The 20,798-nt window shown below is 45.0% G+C and overlaps 1 protein-coding gene across 2 annotated transcripts in view; it reads right to left on the bottom strand.

Moving 5' to 3' along the window:
- Positions 1 to 20,798, bottom strand: part of HSDL2 (hydroxysteroid dehydrogenase like 2) — a 139,887-nt gene that overhangs the window by 7,516 nt on the left and 111,573 nt on the right. For both annotated transcript variants that reach the window (XM_063455303.1, XM_063455304.1), the window contains exons 6-9: positions 14,733 to 14,836; positions 13,678 to 13,776; positions 8,975 to 9,169; positions 1,877 to 1,948 (exon numbers count right to left, since the gene is read on the bottom strand). In XM_063455303.1, the coding sequence (XP_063311373.1) occupies positions 1,877 to 1,948; positions 8,975 to 9,169; positions 13,678 to 13,776; positions 14,733 to 14,836 (470 nt within the window). The remainder of the gene's footprint in view (positions 1 to 1,876; positions 1,949 to 8,974; positions 9,170 to 13,677; positions 13,777 to 14,732; positions 14,837 to 20,798) is intronic.

The following is a 20,798-nucleotide window of genomic DNA, read 5'->3' as shown; positions in this document are numbered from 1 at the left end:
ATGGCGCGGTCGCAGTGTGTCACCCGAGTCTCCATCTGTCCCCCCCGTGACTACTCCAGCCCAGCACCCGAGTCCTCCGCGGTGCTGTGGGCACTCGGGAGCTGAATCAGTCCACTCAACCCCCACACCTAGAGTCCGTGTGCCACTCACTCCCTGCACCTCCCCATCACCGCCTCAGACCCAGCGAAGCGCGTGTCCCAATGTCTCTCCTGGTGCCGGCCACACACTTGGGGCCGGTGCTCACGCTCCCAGCCACCGGTCCGCCGGAAGGGCCGCGTTGTCCAGCCCCACAGGGCTCGCGGCATCAGGGACATAGCTCTCTGGGGACCCCACAGACCCAGAGGTTAGGGCACTCACTTTTCCTGCGGGCCAGTAGCAATCCCGAGGGGTCCGTCCGGCACTCATCAGTGCCAAATTCCGCACAGGCCGTCCAGATCAGCTCCCCCTGGTGAGTATCTCTTAGTATCTGTCTCCCACGTTTTGCCTTCTCCACCTTCCTTCCTCCGACTCAGCAGTAGCGTCTTTGTGGAGTATTTGTCAGTGTCAAGGTAATCGCTGTGTGTGTCTCTTTGCGCCTGATGTGTCAGCCCCTCCGCGGCGACTTCCAATGATGCTGGCTGGCTGATTTTCACGCAGCCTGTGCCAGTGCAGGCGGTCGGCATCCGGGCCGCGTGGGAATTCCCGTTGCGGCCAGCTCCTCCGCCTGGAGGCTGTGTTAACCCCCACTGGCCGAGGGGGGGGGGCAGGGCCGCGCGCCGCAGTTCACCCCTCGTCTAGGTGGCCACAGCGGGTCCGCTTGGTTTCCGTCTCTCTGTGTAGGCCTTGCTCAGGCCTTCTCTGCTGGCCTGGTTTGCGGTGAGTGTCGGGTATCGGGGGTAAGCTGGTGCCTTCCTCGGTACAGTTCTGATGGGGCTTTACGTTTTTAGGCAGTCTGTGGCGATATTGGTTGCCCTTTTGTCGGAATGGAGCAGGAGCTCATGACAATGGCGTCCGGCCGGCCCGGCCCCGCCCCTTATATACTTTTTTATCTACCTTTCCTATACCAGGTACCCTCGAAGGTACCCTTTCTTACTATCTCTAGCCAGAAGTTTCTAGACCCTGTATACTCCGCTTACCAGCTAATTACGGCATTACGTGGTATAGTTATTTCGAGCAGTTACATCTGCTATTCAGGTATAAATCCAGTATGATGCTTTAGTACGGACTTAGCTATCTGTATGCCTTGTTGGACACATACTCCACCGCATACAACTTTCACTACATGATCACTCGCTGTGATAGGAATAAATCCTGATGTACTTTTTCTGTAGCAGTATCCCTCTTTAGTTGAACTACGCAAAAACGCGTACTGTATCTTAATTCCTGATACATTGACACGAGCACAGTTCATGACACTATCTTAATTCTACTACCTGGGACACGCTACAGTGTATATCCCTGTCGATACACAGGAATCTAACAATATTATCTAAAGACATTGTGTGGGCTTCTCATCGTTAGCTTACTGTGGCTAACTGGTGGGAATTGTCTCAGCACACTTTTCAGTTTTATCCCTCACAATTTGTGAGGGTTTTGTTTACTATCTATCCTTTTCCTCTGTATTTTGTACACCCCTTTACCATTATTCTTTATTATATTATTTTTTTCTCTTCATGCCCTCTACCCTAGCTGCCACTATTGACTTACTGTCTAGTTAGACAGCTACAGCCGAGTTTCTTTTTCCAGATTGGTGTCTCTTACCCAATGATTAAAGTATAGTTCAGTTTTTACACTGTTTATGTGAACCTAATATAGGCAATGGGAACAGACTTTTTCTCTCTATTTACTCTCATACAAGATCAGTTCTAAACATTCGTGTGTAACAATTATCACTTACCCTGCCCTTCTAGTTTACTGGTCACAACCTCTGGACTCTCATCCAAGAAGAAATCTGGAAGTAAAGGATGGCCTACAGTGGGAAATAATTGCACATATTGGAATTCATTATTATTCATTATAGAGTGTGAGACTACATGATGCTACTTTGTGAAATCTTAGAAAAAAAGACATTAAGGACAACCAATGAAAATCTTTTCTGAAAAAACAAGATTTTTTGAGACTAAACAATTCTTACTTACTTTTTTAAAAGAATGAAATGTCCTAATTGGTTCCTTTTTGGGAGCAAGCACATTTTAGTTTATTTCTATTATCAAACCATATAACCTAGGTGTGGTTTCCTGCTTGAGTTTCTATAGCATTTGAATGGGTAGGCCAAGATCCAACGACAAAAAGGAACACAAAACAAAACCCAAAAAGCCAAACTCATACAAATGGAACATGGATTCAGGCAGAAAACAATCAAATCAGGAGGATTTGTTAAAAACTATTTGACAGACATAATGTATCCAAGGTGGTGAAATCCATGTTCTTGTAGGTGTATAACATTTCATAGTTGATTTAAGTTAAATGGTTTGTATTACCGAGAGCTATTGCTTTGGTTTGGATATGATAATTCACAAGTTTTAATTATGCTCAATCTATATGTAATTAGAGGGGTATTCATTATTCGTTATCCCTAGTGTAAATTGCACAGCCTATGGAAAGATTGATGGTCTGATATGCGACTTTCTCATTTGTAATGCTTAGTTTAGACACAGAATAAATTTTATAACATGACAGGAGGCTTCGTATTTGCTTAAGTCTCTCTTTACTAGAACTCCACAGCAGCACAGAAAAACAACCAATCAGAAAAAAGTTAGGTACTATAAAACTCCCCTCCCCATGCATCATTTCCTCTTTCTTTGCTGCTCTGCAGACAGTACAGGTCAGAGTACCACTGCCTCCTGCTTCTAGTTGGTGGCTTTGGGTTTTATTTTGATTTTTTGGGATTAATATTTGCTATCTTAGTGTATTTACGTTTTTGTTATACTGTTTTTAATTGATATTTGACATCTTTTATCTACTTCTGTATATTTATGCTATATATGTTTACTTCTTCCTGCTTATGTAGGTTGTATAGTATATAGATATTTTGATTTTATTTGAGATCCTTTTCCTTCAGATTGTTGCTCCCCCTGTCTCTTTGGGGAGACCTTTTCCTTTTCTGTAGGGGGTGTGAGTTTTTTTTTTTTTTTTTTCTTGGGGATTCCTTCCTATCTCTTTCCTCCCCCTCCCCTCGCTACCCCACTCCTTTTCTCCCGCCTTTCCTATCTGCGGGCTGTATGTACTGCGTCGGGGTTGTCAGGAGGATAGCCTCTGGCGGTCTCCTGATTTCCCCGAAAACCTTTGTATCTACCGGCGACCGCTCCGCTCTCCCACATGGCCGCCCCGCGCGCCACGTGGCCGCCGCCGCACAAAGCCCCCTCTCAGAGCCGCGGGCAGCCGACCGGGTGGAGGAGAGTGCGCCTTCCCGCGACCCCTCCTCCGTCCCGCGGTGATCGGTTCTCGTTTTTTGTCGCCCTGCTGGCCGGCGGAGTACTATCAGGTTTGCTTTCACTTCCCCTAATGTTGTATATTGTTTTTATTTCAGGACTATAGTTGGCACAGTAGCATACTGGTTGCTCTAGTAAATTATATTTCCATGCAACTTCTGCCACGTGTCAATGCTGATTTGAGCGCGGATCAGCTTAATTGGTCTCCCCCTATCTGGCAGAGTCTGCAAACCACACGGGGCATTTTTAGTTATTATGGGAAACGTTTTCTGTACCATTCCACCTTAGGACTTGTGTTTAAATCTTTATGTTTCTATAGTCCACATTTTTATATACATTGTGTGTTCTTACATGTATAGCTCATCCTTTTACCTTTTAGATAGCAGACTTCATATAGACTGCTGTGGGTTTTATTGACTTTATATTCCTAATTGCTGTGAATCCTGCTGACAAGGCTATATCACAGATTCTGTGCTTTCTCTGCCGACAGTGTATTCCACAGACTGCTGTTGTTTTTTTCTGACAGTGTGTATCACAGTTTAAGTTTACACTTTTGCGGTGTGCTCTACTGACAGGGTATGTCACAGATTTAGTTTTCCTGCCAGTGTGCTTCAAGATTTAGTTCTCCTGACAGGTACATCACAGATTACTGTGAGATTTAACGGCAATGTGTTTTACTGAGAGTTTTGCGGGCAGTGCATATTGCTGTCTACTGTGCGTTCTCTGTCAGGGTAAATCACAGATTTCTGTGAGTTACAGGTTTATATGAACTCGGTTATACAGGCTCTGCACAGGGTGTATGCTGTGTCAATTAACTCCAGGCTTCATATCCCTCTCAGTAGATATTTTTTCTGGTCCTGATTTTGGCCCTCAGATGGGACTCCCTGAGATACATTATCTGTCCATGGCGTATATATAAGCTAACAGACCTGGCTCTGACTCAGACTGATATGAGAGACCAGTCTGCGCTGATTCTGTGCAATCTTGTCAGGTCATTGGGGGTGCTCATTGAGGGTTATGGTCTATCCCCTACTCCGGGATGAGTCCATGGTTACAATACCCTTCAAGTGGTATGATGATGGTGGCTATAGAATGCTGAGGAATTTCAAACAGATCTGTGTGAACATATGCCTATTCGCAGTTCAAGGGCGGTATCGCTAGTGTATCTTACATTCATGGACGTGATAGTCACTGGTACAACTTCCCCTTATACCCTATACAGATGGAATACCACTATTTACCTGCTGGGCGTTTAGGGACTGCCGGTCCCGGTTTCAAGTTACTCACGCAGCATTTTGCTGTCAAAGAGGGTTGATTGGCTAAGGCTCCTAGGTCACAGGATGCCCTGTGGATCTACCATTTTGGGGACCTCTACCCGATCTCAGAGGTCCTCGTTCCTCATTCAATGCCCACTGTAAAGCGCTGCGAAATTGGAAGGCGCTATATATAAATACATGTTATTAATAACATTATGGCAATACACAACCCATTGATTGGCCTGCTATGTCTGTGCCCCATTGATTGGCCTGCTATGTCTGTGCCCATAAGATTGGCCTGCTATGTCTGTGCCCATAAGATTGGCCTGCTATGTCTGTGCCCATAAGATTGGCCTGCTATGTCTGTGCCCATAAGATTGGCCTGCTATGTCTGTGCCCATAAGATTGGCCTGCTATGTCTGTGCCCATAAGAACGGCCTGCTATGTCTGTGCCCATAAGAACGGCCTGCTATGTCTGTGCCCATAAGAACGGCCTGCTATGTCTGTGCCCATAAGAACGGCCTGCTATGTCTGTACCCACAAGAACGGCCTGCTATGTCTGTGCCTATAAGAACGGCCTGCTATGTCTGTGCCCATAAGAACGGCCTGCTATGTCTGTGCCCATAAGAACGGCCTGCTATGTCTGTGCCCATAAGAACGGCCTGCTATGTCTGTGCCCATAAGAACGGCCTGCTATGTCTGTGCCCATAAGAACGGCCTGCTATGTCTGTGCCCATAAGAACGGCCTGCTATGTCTGTGCCCATAAGAACGGCCTGCTATGTCTGTGCCCATAAGAACGGCCTGCTATGTCTGTGCCCATAAGAACGGCCTGCTATGTCTGTGCCCATAAGAACGGCCTGCTATGTCTGTGCCCATAAGAACGGCCTGCTATGTCTGTGCCCATAAGAACGGCCTGCTATGTCTGTGCCCATAAGAACGGCCTGCTATGCCGGTGCCTCCTTTTATTGGCCTCCTATGTCGGTGCCTATTTGAATGGCCTACTATGTCGGTGCCTATTTGCTTGACCATCTATTCTGTGCCCGTTAGTTTGGCCTGCTGGGCCTGCTCTATTGGTGCCGAACCCCTTTTGGCCGCGGGCCTGGGGATATATCACGGAGGAGAAACCAGTGCCCACCAGTGACATGGAAATGGGCAGGTGTCCGGACAAGCACCATTGCCATACTGTCCAAGAGGACGCCAATATACGGCCATCTGGATATGGTAGGTAGGGTGAAGGCCCTAAACCTCAGACCTGAAGGGCAAGTTTTTTCCTATAAAGACCCCGGACACACATCCGCGGTTTGCGCCTGACCGGCGACGGCACATCTCCAAGGAGAATTTTACACAGGCAAGGACCGGTACTCAGACACCTACAGGAGAACGCGGTGTTTTTTTTCCTTGTCTTTATCAGCTAACTCCGTATCTGCCTCCCGGTATCCATATGGCTATCGGTAGTTATTCCTGCGTAAGGTTAACTCCTGGCCCTGTTCAGTGGGGCCTACTTGTCTTGCCTTCCGGCCTGCCTTTTGCCTTCTAGCTGAGATCGAATTTGCGTTTTTACTCGTATCTACGTTATTGTTGTCTTTTTCGTTTTCGTGACTTCCTTTCGCTCGGGTCGTCGAGAGGCCTGACTTGACCTCCTCCGACCTCCCGGGTGCTCGTGGATTGCGGAGAACGTCTCCAGCTTTCCTCAGACTACCGACTATCCGCCTGGACCCCGCGCGCGCGCACGGGATCCGGACGGTCAGTTGATAGTTTTCCCGTAGATTACCCTCAGCCTTATGCTGATACTCGTATTTGGTGTACCCTATAGTTGGTCACCCTGAGTCTCTAGGGACTCTAACTTGGATCACAGGAGGGTGCGACCCTCCATCACTTCGATCCGAGAATATTTTATCTTCTGGGATAGAGAGCGAACCCCTCTCAGATACGTTACCGGACACTGATTTGTTATATGTGGGCGCAGCCCTCCCTCAACCTCAGCCAGAGACTGAGCTGGATACAGGGGTCATGTTTGGAGGAAGCATTCTCATAGAGAGGAACGGTCACGGATGCAGACTCTACTGTTTGGTTATTTATGGGTGCGGCCCGCTCAGGCTATCAGCCGGACGTTGGCACGATATTTGATCACATTAGTAGAGAGCGCGGCTCTCTCATACACTCGCCGCTCTACGGTGCCATCCATTTGTTCATCACACAGACTTGTACCTGTGCAACACACCGATGACTACATGGAGGGGCGTCCCTCCTGCATTCAAGTAGTTCTGACGTCCGTGATACTGATTTCGATATAGAGGACTGCCTGGTCATGCAAGATATCCATAGGTAGACTGGATCCCTCTAGTCTATCTCCTGTAATGGAGGGATATTCTCACAGTGGTATAACGAGGGGTGACTCCCACTTATTTATACACATTCCTGGAGATGGTACGGCTATCGGATGGAACTCAGGTATTATGTGAGTGCAGGTTTGGGTATATTCTGCACCATAAAAAGCAGAGGATTGCTTTCTGTTTTTGGGTATCGAGACCATTGTGAACAACGGCTCAGACAGTTTCTCCCATATTTAGGTGGCAGGAGATACGGGGACCTTCATAGAGCAAACGGGCTCTGCCTTGCTCGGGTAACAGGATTAAGGAGGGCCTATTACCCGCTCTGAAGGTAAAAAGCCGTACGTATGGTTCACATGGTAAGACCGGAAAACCCCGTTTCGTCTTGACCTCCCCGGTCCTCAGATCTTGGGATAAGATGGCAGGACTGCCCCGTCTCCTCGAAACGCATACCTGGTGATCAGGGTTCGGAGATGGAGGACCCTCCGTCTATACTCTAGTTATTCCTCACAGGAGCCATTTTGTTGGATTTGCGCTACCCTACTTTTCAACTATCGCCGAGGAGACCTACGGGACCTTATGGTGGTACCTGGTATACCCCGACTCCTACACAGACACCTTTCACTCTTGGACGAGGGCATTTCAGGATGGAAATCTGCGTTCCTGTTTGCACTTCCCATCCCTTTGAAGATTTCTGGGATTCCCTATTCCCAGAATAGTCGACCACCGTTCCTCCACTCAAGTTCAGTTCGGATTTTGAAGTTATACAACTACAGGAATGTGGCTAATAGGTCAGCTTGCCAGCTCATGGACCACCTTCTAGGAAACAGGTTGCTACACCACGTACAATGGATCTACCGACGGAGGGTGCCTTTTCCGTATTTGAGATACTTCGTCGGTTGGCATCTTCTTTGTCCCGTCGGCTGTCCTTTATCGTATTTGGAATGTCCAATTGGGATTACTCTTATACTTCCTGGAATAAATACCAGCGACACAAACAGCGTTGGATTGGTGAACTGAGCTTTGAAACAGCAAATACGAAGCCTCCTGTCATGTTATAAAATTGTAGATTATGCTAGCTTTAGTGTACCTATAATCTTAATTTTATTAATGACAGGAGGCGAGTATTTCCCACCCATTCTTGTCCCTCCCTTGTTTAATGTTATAGTTAGATTATCAGGTACGTATGCAACTCTGTTTGTTGTCTCTGATACTTGTCGCTTGTTCCTTAGGTCTGTGTTTTTTTCCATAAATAGGGTTGGGATATTTACATATTAGGTTAATTTGGTTGCTACATTGGGTACCTACATGTTTATTCGGAGTACATTTAATTGGATAATCAACCTGTTCGATTCTGTTTTTCTCTCGTTTCAGTTTACAGTCCATCTACACGATCTAGTTCGACGGTTACACTTGGATGGTGGACATCATTATATTCATCGTATCTAGGACTTCGTTTCTTCCCCATGATGTTCTCTGCCTTTTATTCTGTTTTGTCGCAGCTTGAAAGAGGAAATGATGCATGGGGAGGGGAGTTTTATAGTACCTAACTTTTTTCTGATTGGTTGTTTTTCTGTGCTGCTGTGGAGTTCTAGTAAAGAGAGACTTAAGCAAATACTCGCCTCCTGTCATTAATAAAATTAAGATTATAGGTACACTAAAGCTAGCATAATCTACAATTTTAATGACAAGTGCTTTTGGGATTATTATAGTTCCTATGAGACACGAGCCACGAATCTAAAGGTTTCATATTATGCAGGTGTTCTCCCTGGATACAATAATCACTGGAGAGAAGCAGAGAGATTTCCATTTTACTCTTTTTCCAAGATAATGCTTCATCAAACTGCGAAGGTGTCAAAAAACAACCGAAAAAAAACCTCCACTAAAATAAGTTTTTACACATTTAAACTTTAAAGAAGCAATTGGACAACCTAAATCTTTATGATCACATTACAAAGATGAAAATGCATACAATACCTGGAGAAATGGAATAGAAATCAAAATCCTTGATTCCTTCCTGCTTCAACAGTTCCTCGTCGATGATAAAATTTCCAGTGTAATCCTTTGGCTTTGTGAGAATAGAATATGCAGCATCAGCCATAATGTCAGTCGTTCTGCACTGCTTCGCTGCATCGGAACCACCCAGCATTTCCATAGCCGCTGTATGTATAGCTGTCAGAAGAGGAAAAGAATTCTAGAAATAGAACCAGATACTGCACTCTCGCATACTTATCCAGGTGCTCCAGGCTTAGGGTTGGCAAATCCAAGTTTGGCAGATAGGAAGAAAGTCAGGTCCAGGCACTCCGGATCTCTCAAGCTTGACAAAGGCCTCTGTGCAGGGCAAAACGTTGCTCTCTTGTTCAGATAAATCTGCTTTTTGAAAAATCATGAGTGCCTGGACCTGACTTTCTTCCTAGAAGAGGAAAAAGCAACATTTGTAAAATTATAGCAGGAATAGAACTCGAGCAGATAATTAGTGAAGAAGTGCCAGCATTGAACACGACTTCATCTTGAAAAGAAGTGGCCGAAACTAAAACATATTTATACTGGCAACGTAAATGTAGCTATAATTGACATCTACAGGATCTAATTCAGTCAAGTTGTCGGCTTCATTTTCTCACATTCTGTGATCTAGCACAGGTATACAATACTAGTTTCCCTAGCTATCCATTAAAGTACAAACCATGGCAAGCTAGAGCAGCAAAGCCCTATCCTGGTTAGTAACTTCTTTCTTATTCAAAAAACTTTTTAAAAACCACAGCTGCTTCTAGATTTGCAGAGGTTAATGATTTTGTTTGTTTATCTATATGGGATGATCCTAGCTACAAAGAGCAACTGCAACAATAAAAAATAGCTAGCAGTGGCAATCCCTGTGTAATTAGATCAATAAGCTCTTCTGGTGCTGGTACCCCATTATATTCTTACATCTGCTTTCCATATTTCATGTAAGAAAACACAGGACGATTACCGTTATTCTGCAATTAAACACGGCCTTTAAGAGTATACTGCAGTGTTTCCTACAAACCTCCCTTTTGACATACACAAGTGCAACATTAAGGTATTGACTAGCTAAGAAATGTAATATATATTTCTCGGACATACCTTTTGTTTTGCCTTTACATATATTATAAAAAAAAATAATTGTAAAGATATTGTAGCCGTATTAGTCCAGTAATGCATTCGTAAGATAATAGATACAATTTATATCTTGTAATACCTTTTTTATTCTGTTAATCCAATAAGAAAGGTATTACAAGATACGATTTATCTGTTATTTTACATCATATAAACACATTAACATACTCAAACTACTAGTCAAATGTTTTAGAAACAACTCCATTTCCCCCCAATTATTATTGAAATGTATGCACTTTAATGTCTCATTGCACTCGGATATTAAAGCAAAGAACAAAAACAATTGGATATAAAAAATAAAATTTAAATAATGTAATCAAAATTTTTGACTACTCTAAGTAGCCACCTTTTGCAGCTATAACAGCTGAACACAATTCACGTACTCCTACTGCAATCTTGTTCAGACAGTTCTTCTCAATACTTTTGGAGAATTTTCCAGATATGCGGTGCACTGCTTGCATAATTCAGCCCAGTTCCTCCCAAACCAGTCTGCTTTGTTTCAAATCTGGAGACTGTGCTGGCCATTCCATGATTTGAAGTTTACCAGTTAGTTCTGACATACACGGCATGTAGGTTTTGGATCGGTAGTCCAAACCCTGGACCAACTAGATGTATACCAGAGAGTAATGCATGGTGTAGAAACATGTTATGGTAGTCTTTTTGTGGTTTAGGTTGCTACTCTCTGTGTAATTTACTGACTCTGGATCAAGCAAAAGAGCACCAAACCATCAAGGATCCATGTTTGAAAGTTGGTGTCTTACAATGAGGAACCATCCTTTACCTACTCAATTCTGTACAAAATCTCTGTGTTGAAAGGAAGATTTAACATTTTGATTCATCAACCCATAGGACCTTCTTCCAAGCTTTTGTAGTTGTTGTGTCAGTGTTTCAAGGCAAGCCTATTTTTCTTATTTGGCCATCTTAAATATGACTTTTTTTTCCATGGATGCATTTTATTGTTTTTTCCGTTGTCGTACATAGCATAACAGAACAGTACAAGTACATGATACAGAAGTGACCGTGCATGTTTAACCATACACGAGATCACATACCAGTACACACTTTACATTTGTAACATGAGTAGTGACAGCTATTATGTTTACATTACACCTTCATACAGTTTAGAATAGAGCGATAGTTTTGTCTGGGAACCCTATGAACTACATCTGTTGCTAGTTTTCCTGAGTCAACACATATACCTGTACATCATAACATAATGAATAACAGTATAGAATTAAACAAAGAAATTAAGGTGGGAAATAAAGACATTTCTCCCTTCCCAAAACAGCTCTATATTTGCTCCTTTGAGTATTGTGGTGGTATTTATAGGTAGCTATACCTCTTATAGGGCATGTAATTTTTGGATGCTACCTCTCATAAGCCTGGCCATCGTTCCCTCACTTAGTCAGTTGGAATCTATTCAGCCATTCTCCAACCGCCCCAGTCCGACTCAAATCTGTGGCTCTGCTCTGCAAGCCTATACGAAATTTCCTCGTAGTGTTTGTTTTAGAAACCAGTTTCCCAACACTCTCCACTGTGGGTGCCTGTGCATTTTTACTAAGGGTAGCTATCATGTTTTTTGCTGCTAGAAGAATATGGGTAATGAGCCATGATGCGGATTGTGTAACCACCTCGGGGTATATGTGCAGTAACGTCACCCCAGGATCTTTTGGCAGGGAGACCTCTCGTATAAGTAAATAGATTTGGGCCCGGAAATCTTCCAGCTTTGTACAGTACCAGAAGATGTGACTAAGGGACCCCCTGCCTTTACCACACCTCCAGCACATTGGCGACGTGCCTGGGTATAAATGTGCCAGTTTCACCGGGGTCAGGTACTACTTAAGCCAAATTTTATGTGCCGCCTCTATGTGGGATATGCAGTGTGTTGATTGTTTAACTAAACGCATTGCTTTGTGCCAATGTGGCATCTCCACAGTACTATTTAGTTCCACCTCAAATTGGCGCATATATGACCGTTTACCTGGCTGGGAAGCGAGCAGGATCGCCTTATAACAGACTGAAAGGGGTTTGCCCCCTCTCCCCTTAGGAGTACCCATAGACAACCGCCCAAAGCCTTGGAGCTGGGACATTCGTGGCGTTGATGGTTTAAGGTGGCCACAATATGCATTATCCGCAGGTACTTGAAAAGTTCATTGTTTTGGAGTGCAAATTTAGCCTGTAAATCCGGGAAGGAACATATCCCTTCTGCAGTGAGAACTTGTTTAACTCTAAGTATCCCTGCTTTGGTCCATGCATTTAGCGCTAGGTTTTCTGTATGGAAGCCCAAACTTCCCAGGGTGGCACAAAACATGTAGGTTTTTCTACCTAGCAGTTTTTGTTGGCAAAGAGAGGCTAGTAGTGGACAAGGGGCTGATGAAACCTGTCTGCCTTCCATGATGTACCCACATAAGGTCCAACATAGAAAACAGCTGAATAACAGATTGCTCCAGAAGGAACCATTTGCAGCTGTTAGCTTACCTTGTGTGTCCAGGAGGGTGGTTGCTTGTGGTCCTGCTACTACCTGAGCTGAATGGGAGTGTGAGGTTACTCTCACCCTATACTGCCTGTCTGTGCTGTCTCCGCCTCCCTCTCACGAAGAACTCTGTGTGAAGTTGGGAGAAAATGATCGCTGTTTATCACTTCCTCCCAGCCGGCAGATACTGCAATGTCCCTGTAAACAGGAATGTCCCTGCTCAGGAATAAAGAAATAATACCACCCAATGGGCCCCCTGAATGAGCGGGCCCCGGTATAGTTGCACCGGCTGCATCGATGGTAGTTCCGGCACTGACTTCTAGTGTTAAAATGAAAGAGCTGTCTAATTTGTTAATTGTCTATATCTCGCTATTACGATAGCAATATACTGCATCATGAAGTATAACACTGTCTAAATAATGGTTCAAGGAACCCTTCATGCAACATAACCAATACAGCCCGCTTTAATAGTAATGGTGTCAGGGGTGCCCTTGTACCCTTCCAGGGTAGGAAGTCAAATTGATTGCAAATTGTTTGACAACTTACCTGGGGTCTGCTGGAGATGCTGAAAATTGGTCCAGGACCAAACACAAGTCCATCTAGAGACTGTCTGATTCACATCCAGTAGAGGTGGTGATAGGCAGCAGCGTAAATACAATATTTTTTCAGAAAAAACTGCGTTAACACTGCTCCGATACAGGCTATATGCCCAAGAAGCACTACAATAACCTGTAAAGGTTATCGTGTCACTGTCTATGTAATGTCCCTTTGCATTTCAATACAAAATGTAAAAGTATTTAAAAGCAAAGGCTGCTCCCTATGAACATTATTATATTGCATGGTTGAATCCAAGAAAGGTTGGGGGGGAAAAAAACACATCACGCACCTTTTAGAGTAATTACGCTTTGCTTGAATTGGGGTTTGCCTTCCATTAAAAAGGTAGTCAAGAGCATAACACAATTAGCACAATCTTAAATCAAAATGTTGAAGGACAATGAGTAGCACAGTAAAATGATTAGGCCATAACCTCTTATGCCTTTACAAAGGAAACACATTTGCAAAGAAGATTCACCTGTTTTTGGCCATAAAGCATTGACAGCAATTTCTCCCCTGAATTCTTCAGACATTCCCAAGACACACATGGACATCCCATACTTTGCAATGGTGTACGCTGACACAAAATAACACAAAAAACAAATCGTCAAATTTATGCTCTTCCTCTGATAATTACATTATATATTCATTGCTTTTAAAATGGCAGCCAAGTAACTGAACTCAAACACAATTGTGTTGCAGCATGCAAACTTCCACCTAAAGATATCAGTATAGAGACTCTTGTGAAAAGTATTTTTGAGTAGCCACTCAAGACAGAGAACCTTTTATTTTTTTATTTTATAAGCAGCCGTTCAGGACCCTTTTTTTTTAACCCCTTAAGGACACATGACGTGTGTGACATGTCATGATTCCCTTTGATTCCAGAAGTTCGGTCCTTAAGGGGTTAAAAGCGTGAAACACTAGTATTGATCATTACTGGGAATAGTCGTTACAGAGAGCATAGACGTCTTAAATCCAATATTTCTGCTCTCACCCAGCACAGCAGGATTATTCACAAAACTCCTAATTGTAGCAAACTGAAAACTGAATTGCAAAATAAGGTGGTAATTTTAACAAACGTAGCATACGAGCGAGTAATTAAATAAAAAATAAAATAAAAATACAAGTGCAGTCTATCACGATCGTCCAAATATGGATAAAGCTACCGGTAATATAGCTAAGACATTACAGAAATCCTGGGCTGGGCTGCAAGTACCATGGTGACCCTTGATTTTGGTCAAAGCTCTTTAAAACCTTTTGACTCTGCAGGATGCTGCTTACAGCCTACTAATGCACAGTGGTTATGGTGCTTAGAGTGCCCCTATAAAGTTAGCCCGTCTTTAGTGTTTGTATTGCTTTTATACCAGAATCTAAACTCACCTTCAGCAAGTGTTTTCTAAAGCGATTAGAGCTAGCACACAATGCTCACATGTTTAATAGGTTTATTTAATCTCTTTTTCAGTTGCTCTAGAAATATTACAAAAAAACAAACAAAAACAGAGTGATGTACTGTTAACAGATGTTAATACTTACCACAGTGATTCTTGAACCAGATTGGGTTCAGGTTTAATGGAGGGCTGAGATTCAGAATATGGGCCACCTTACTCTTCTTTAAATGAGGGATGCATATTTTTGACCTTAAGAATTAACAAAAAGAAAGCAGTGTTCTAAATTCCATACACAGAATTTTATTCAAACAGAACATGAAAATCAATTACACTTAATATTCCACCAATCAACCAGCATATAAAAACTAAACATATAATAGATATGTTCCTGGGGGCAGGGCTTGCCAACTGTCCTGACTAGACACCATTTCTCACAGCTCCTCAACTATATATCTAATCTTGATGATATCTGCCGGCCTGAGCCTAATAAAACCACCACACACACACACACAGTCAGGTTCAGAGGGGCAAGCAGCATCGCTATATGCCTTTCATTTTGCCCCCACAGCTAGCCGAACGGAAACACAAACCAGAGCCTACCGCACGCTTCAGGGCCTGGAGAGTCTCTTGGGAGGCATCGCCATGAATAGTGCCGAGACCCTTCACACTAACACTGTCTGCCTCTCCAGCAACTCACGTACACGCAGGGCCAGCGCCACCTGTAAGGCGACCTAGGCAGCCGCCTAGGGCGCAACTTATCAGGGGGCGCCGGATCCCTGTCCCCGCCTGAGCGCTTTTACAAGCCTCAGGCGGCGCAGCACTGCTGCATGGAGGGCGGCCGGTTTGAGTGACCGGCAGAAGGGAAGCGCAGAGCGCTCCCTCCTGCCGGTCTCTCCATGTAGCGTGGCCGGGCGGCGCGGGACAGGAACCTCTGTTTCCTGTACCCGGCCGCCAGCGGAATGACAGGAAGTGATCACTCTGAGCACTTCCTGTCATTCCGCCGGCGGCCGGGTACAGGAAACAGAGGTTCCTGTCCTGCGTTCCGCGCCGCCCGGCCACGCTACATGGGCAGGAGGGGAGGGTAAGGACCACTAGGGGAGGGAGGGAGGGAGAGAGGGGGGGGGATAAGGACCACTAGGGAGGGGAGGGAGGGGGGTATAAGGACCACTAGGGGAGGGGGGGGGGTATAAGGACGACTAGGGGAGGGATGGGGGGGATAAGGACCACTATGGGAGGGAGGGGGGGGATAAGGACCACTATGGGAGGGAGGGGGGGATAAGGACCACTATGGGAGGGAGGGGGGGGATAAGGACCACTATGGGAGGGAGGGGGGGATAAGGACCACTATGGGAGGCAGGGGGGGATAAGGACCACTATGGGAGGGAGGGGGGGGGATAAGGACCACTATGGGAGGGAGGGGGGATAAGGACCACTATGGGAGGGAGGGGGGGGATAAGGACCACTATGGGAGGGAGGGGGGGGATAAGGACCACTATGGGAGGGAGGGGGGGGATAAGGACCACTATGGGAGGGAGGGGGGGGATAAGGACCACTATGGGAGGGAGGGGGGGGATAAGGACCACTATGGGAGGGAGGGGGGATAAGGACCACTATGGGAGGGAGGGGGGATAAGGACCACTATGGGAGGGAGGGGGGGATAAGGACCACTAGGGGAGGGAGGGGGGATAAGGACCACTAGGGGAGGGAGGGGGGATAAGGACCACTAGGGGAGGGAGGGAGAGGGGGGGAGTAAGGACCACTAGGGGAGGGGAGGGGGGAGTAAGGACCACTAGGGGAGGGGAGGGGGGAGTAAGGACCACTAGGGGAGGGGAGGGGGGAGTAAGGACCACTAGGGGAGGGGAGGGGGGAGTAAGGACCACTAGGGGAGGGGAGGGGGGAGTAAGGACCACTAGGGGAGGGAAAGGTAAGAACCAGTAGGGGAGGGGAGGGGGTAGCAAGGACCACTAGGGGAGGGGAGGGTAAGGACCACTAGGGGAGGAGAGGGGGAAGTAAGGACCACTAGAGGGAGGGGAAGGTAAGGACCACTAGGGGAGGGGAGGGGGCAGTAAGGACCACTAGGGGAGGGAAAGGTAAGGACCAGTAGGGGAGGGGGGAGCAAGGACCACTAGGGGAGGGGAGGGGAGGGTAAGGATCCCCAACTCATGGATGGGCCATGTAGGTGGATTTATGGGTGGAGATTGTAGGCGTATGTCCCCTGAGGGGCCCAGACCTTGAGCTGTGTAAGGGGCCCTAAAAAATGGAGCTGCTTCATGTTTGTTCATTATTGTGAGCACTGTTAAAAACAGTCTCCAGAGAGCCTCTTCTACACCAGTGGAGCCAGACTGAGCCCATCATCATCCTCTTGTCCTCATCTGGTGGTAAGTAGGCAATCCAATATATTATTAGTGGCACTAATCTCTAATTTACCTCACATTAAATGGATACTATAGTCACCAGAAGCACTACAGCATAATGTAGTGGTTCTGGTGTCTATAGCCTGTGCCCAGGGCCGGCCTTAGGGGTGTGCGAGCTGTGCGGTCGCACAGGGCGCCATGGCAACAGGGGCGCCCTGGCAGCCGACACAATTCAATGTCTGCAGCTTTCATGGGCTGGCTGGGGAGATCAGATCTCCCCAGCCAGCCCACAGAATTTAACTAAACAGTACTTACTGCATGGTAAGCAGGCAGGCAGCAGGGACCCACACTCACTCATTCAATGCTGACCGAGCAGCACTTCCACTCCCTGTACTCAGTGTGACACCTTAGCCCCGCCCCCTCCTCACACAGAACAAGCAGTGTGGGAAGCAGGGAGAAGTCTGCTGTGAAGGCAGGGACAGACAGCAGGCACAGCATGGTAAGACCAAAGGGACAGGAGGTGGAGTAAGAGAAAAATGGACAAGTGGGATTAGAAGGATAAACCTTTCTAGGAGTGTGGGAGAGAAAAAAAAAAGAGGTTTGGTAGAGGGAGAGAGGTGAAGTTTATGGAAGAGGGAGAAGCCTAATATGGGGTAGTTTGTGCAATATTCTTGTATGGGAAGGACTCAAGTCAATGTGTATACTGTCAGTGAATGTCCAGGTTAATGTAGTGTGTGTGTATTTTTTTTTTTTTTTTTTTAATGGGCAGATGCTCAATGCACATGTCTGCTTTTACAAAAGAACTACATATTGCAAGTCTAAGGTGTTTTGAACAAGAACGTACAAACTAGCACCAGCACCTACATTGCCCTGCTTTGGTAAGTGTCCCAAAGCAGGGTAAATCAATCTAGATCTGCAGCTATTGCAAACAGATTTCACACATCCACAAAGAAAACATGCACAAAGAATTGCATGCACATATTTTCCTTTGGGGGTACGTCTACTAAATTGTTAGAAACAATAAACGGCCAGTTCCTTTAATGGGACACTATAGTCAGCAGAACAACTACAGCTTTAATGTAGTTGTTCTGGTTAGTATAATCATTTACTTCAGGCATTTTCATGCAAACACTGCCATTTACATTGCCCCCTAGGGACACCTCCAAGTGGCCACTGGAGGTGCTTCCTGGGGCAGTGCTGCACAGTAGGCAGCACTGCCGTTTAGTGTCTCCATGCTTTGCATGGAGACGCTGACATTTTCTAATAGAGATGCATTGAGTCAATGCATCTCTATGAGGAGGTACAGATTGGCCAAAACTGCGTTTGGCCCCACCTCTTTGCCAACTTTAGCCAATCCAGTGCTTTCCCTGGGAAAGTTGCAAATTTGCACTATTCTAAAAACTTTTTATGACCAGGAAGGGGCGCGGTGAAGATTTTTCGCACAGGGCGCCTAAAGCCCTAAGGCCGGCACTGCCTGTGCCTGTAGGCTTTTTAATGTAAACACACTGTCTTTTCAGATAAAATACACTTTGTGAAGACTGGCGTTGGCCCATATGGCAGAGCATATGGGTGGGGCATTGTGATGTCACATGGTGGGCAGGACATATGGGGGGGCAGCAAATTTTTTTTTGCCTAGGGCGGCAAAAATCCTTGCACCGGCCCTGCGTACACGTCACATCCCACGACAAAAACACACTAACAAACCTCCTGAATAACACTGCACCAACCACAATCCCACTCCTACATAACATGTTAAACGCAACATCTCCTAAGGTTATTTGCTTTCTGTTTTTGTTCTTCTTTAATTATAAAAAATTCAACTCTCGCAGAGGGCAACCAAGTCAACCAACACAACAGGAAGAAAACCCTCGACAAACTAACTCGACTTTCTTTTCCTTTCTGTAACGCATAATTGACATATGTACTATCATATGGCTTTTGCACAAGCCTAACAGTGTTACTTTACCATTCGATCTGCCATTGCAAAAATAAAGATTTAAAATTGTGCCACTCTCTTGTTTAATAAAAGGTACTTGCTTTAGCTGTCATGGCTTAGCAAGCTCCTATGTCATCAACTGCACAGCAAAAATAAAGAATTAAAAAAAAAATTAAAATTTAGACGTGTTCCTTCTCCTTAAAAATAAATAAATAATACATGCTAGAATAAGAAGAACATCACCTTACTGGTGCTGGTAAGAGAGAATATTCTCTAAATATAGTCAATTCTACATTTTTCCAGTGGGCACACAAAACTCAATAGATGGAATTTGTACGTTTTAAACCACATCCTTAAAAAGTAGATTTTTCAGAGCTCATTTTATTTTTACAAAGCCAGGATTGTAACTAGTGTTTTAGGTACCTGAATAATTGCATTACCTTTCAGTGATCAAACACAATGGGCGTATATGTATTTAATCATTTGAATTTGATTTATGGGGCAATGAATCTAAATTGGGAGTAAAACACTATAGCATTTGTATTAATGCTTTAGTGTTCTTTTACATATTCAATCTCCTTGTTGAGATGTGTAAGAAAAGGAAGGAAGAAAGTGGGTCATGAGAATCAAATCAATTAAAATTGTATGCATTATTTAATCGTTAAAGGTGTGCCACACAGAGCTAGTAACAGATTTTCTAAAATCTATTGAATGTTGCACTTAGGGTGATGATTTTATGCCATTAAACTTTAAAATCAATTCTTACTTTTTTTTTCTTCAAGCAGCAAAAAATATCTTATGAATCTAAAATTGAAAATAAAAGAAAAACCGCAGCATATACTTTCTAACATTTTTGTGTTTTCTTGTCTGCAGGGCTCGCAGGTAATCAGATAAAGGTGTATGCAGCTTTTCCACCGATGCTCTGGTATATTATATAGGTATATCTAAATAACCTCTAATGAGAGACAAACAGCTCATAAAATGTAACTGACTTACGCCCATTAAATATTTGTGAGAGTCCATGTTGTAAATGTAGCCACCAAGTTACACACATCTATATCTCAGGCAACATTTTTTTATTTTATTTTTTTTAAATGTCGCAAACCACTTCTATAAATTAAAGATGCATGCTTCAACATTTATTGCGAATACCTATCTCAATTGAAAAAGGAATATACCATATTTACTAAAATCTAATGTGAAAATTCTTTGGAAAATAAAGTTTCCAAATTTGAATGCGCATTAGATTTGATGGCGCATTACATTCGTGGCAAAATTCTAAATTGTCCGGGGAAATGAAAACTGGCGAACTGAAACAAACACAAACAGTAACAAACACAAACCAGGACTCGATTCCTGCAGGAACGCGTAAGAACGGCGGTTCTGCACTTTTTTTTAGAGCAGGAACGCCGTTCCCATTTTTGGTCCTGCAGGCACTCAGGGGGCGGCAAAAAATGCCACCCCCAAATGCCCCCCTGTCATGGGGGGCCCAAGAGGTGGCCTAATGGCCACCTGAAGGACCCCCCCCCCCCGGCCGGCTCTTGTCTCGCTGTCAGACGCGGTGAGGGAGCTGTGTTCTCTCGCCGCGCGCCGTTTGCTGATGCTGGGAGCCGAAATATGACGTCATTTCCGGCTCCCGGCATCAGTAGACAGCCCGCCCGGCGAGAGGGAGCAGAGAGAACACAGCTCCCTCGCCCCATCTGACAGCGAGACAAGAGCCGGCCGCACTGAAGCCCCACTGGACCCCAGGGACAGGTCCACGCCAGCTCTCCAGGTAGGGAGGCTGGGTGGACATTTTTAAATTTAAAAAAAATATACAAATAATTCTTGTGTATATGTGTGTGTGTTGTGTGTCTGGGAGTGTATGTGTGTATGTTTGTGTGAGTGAGTGTGTCGGAGTGTGTGTGCCTGTGAGTGTATG

This window comes from Pelobates fuscus, chromosome 5 (assembly GCF_036172605.1).
Source record: "Pelobates fuscus isolate aPelFus1 chromosome 5, aPelFus1.pri, whole genome shotgun sequence".
Classification (NCBI taxonomy): domain Eukaryota; kingdom Metazoa; phylum Chordata; class Amphibia; order Anura; family Pelobatidae; genus Pelobates; species Pelobates fuscus.
Note: the sequence above shows the minus strand (reverse complement) of the source record. Positions and strands in the feature narration are given on the sequence as shown.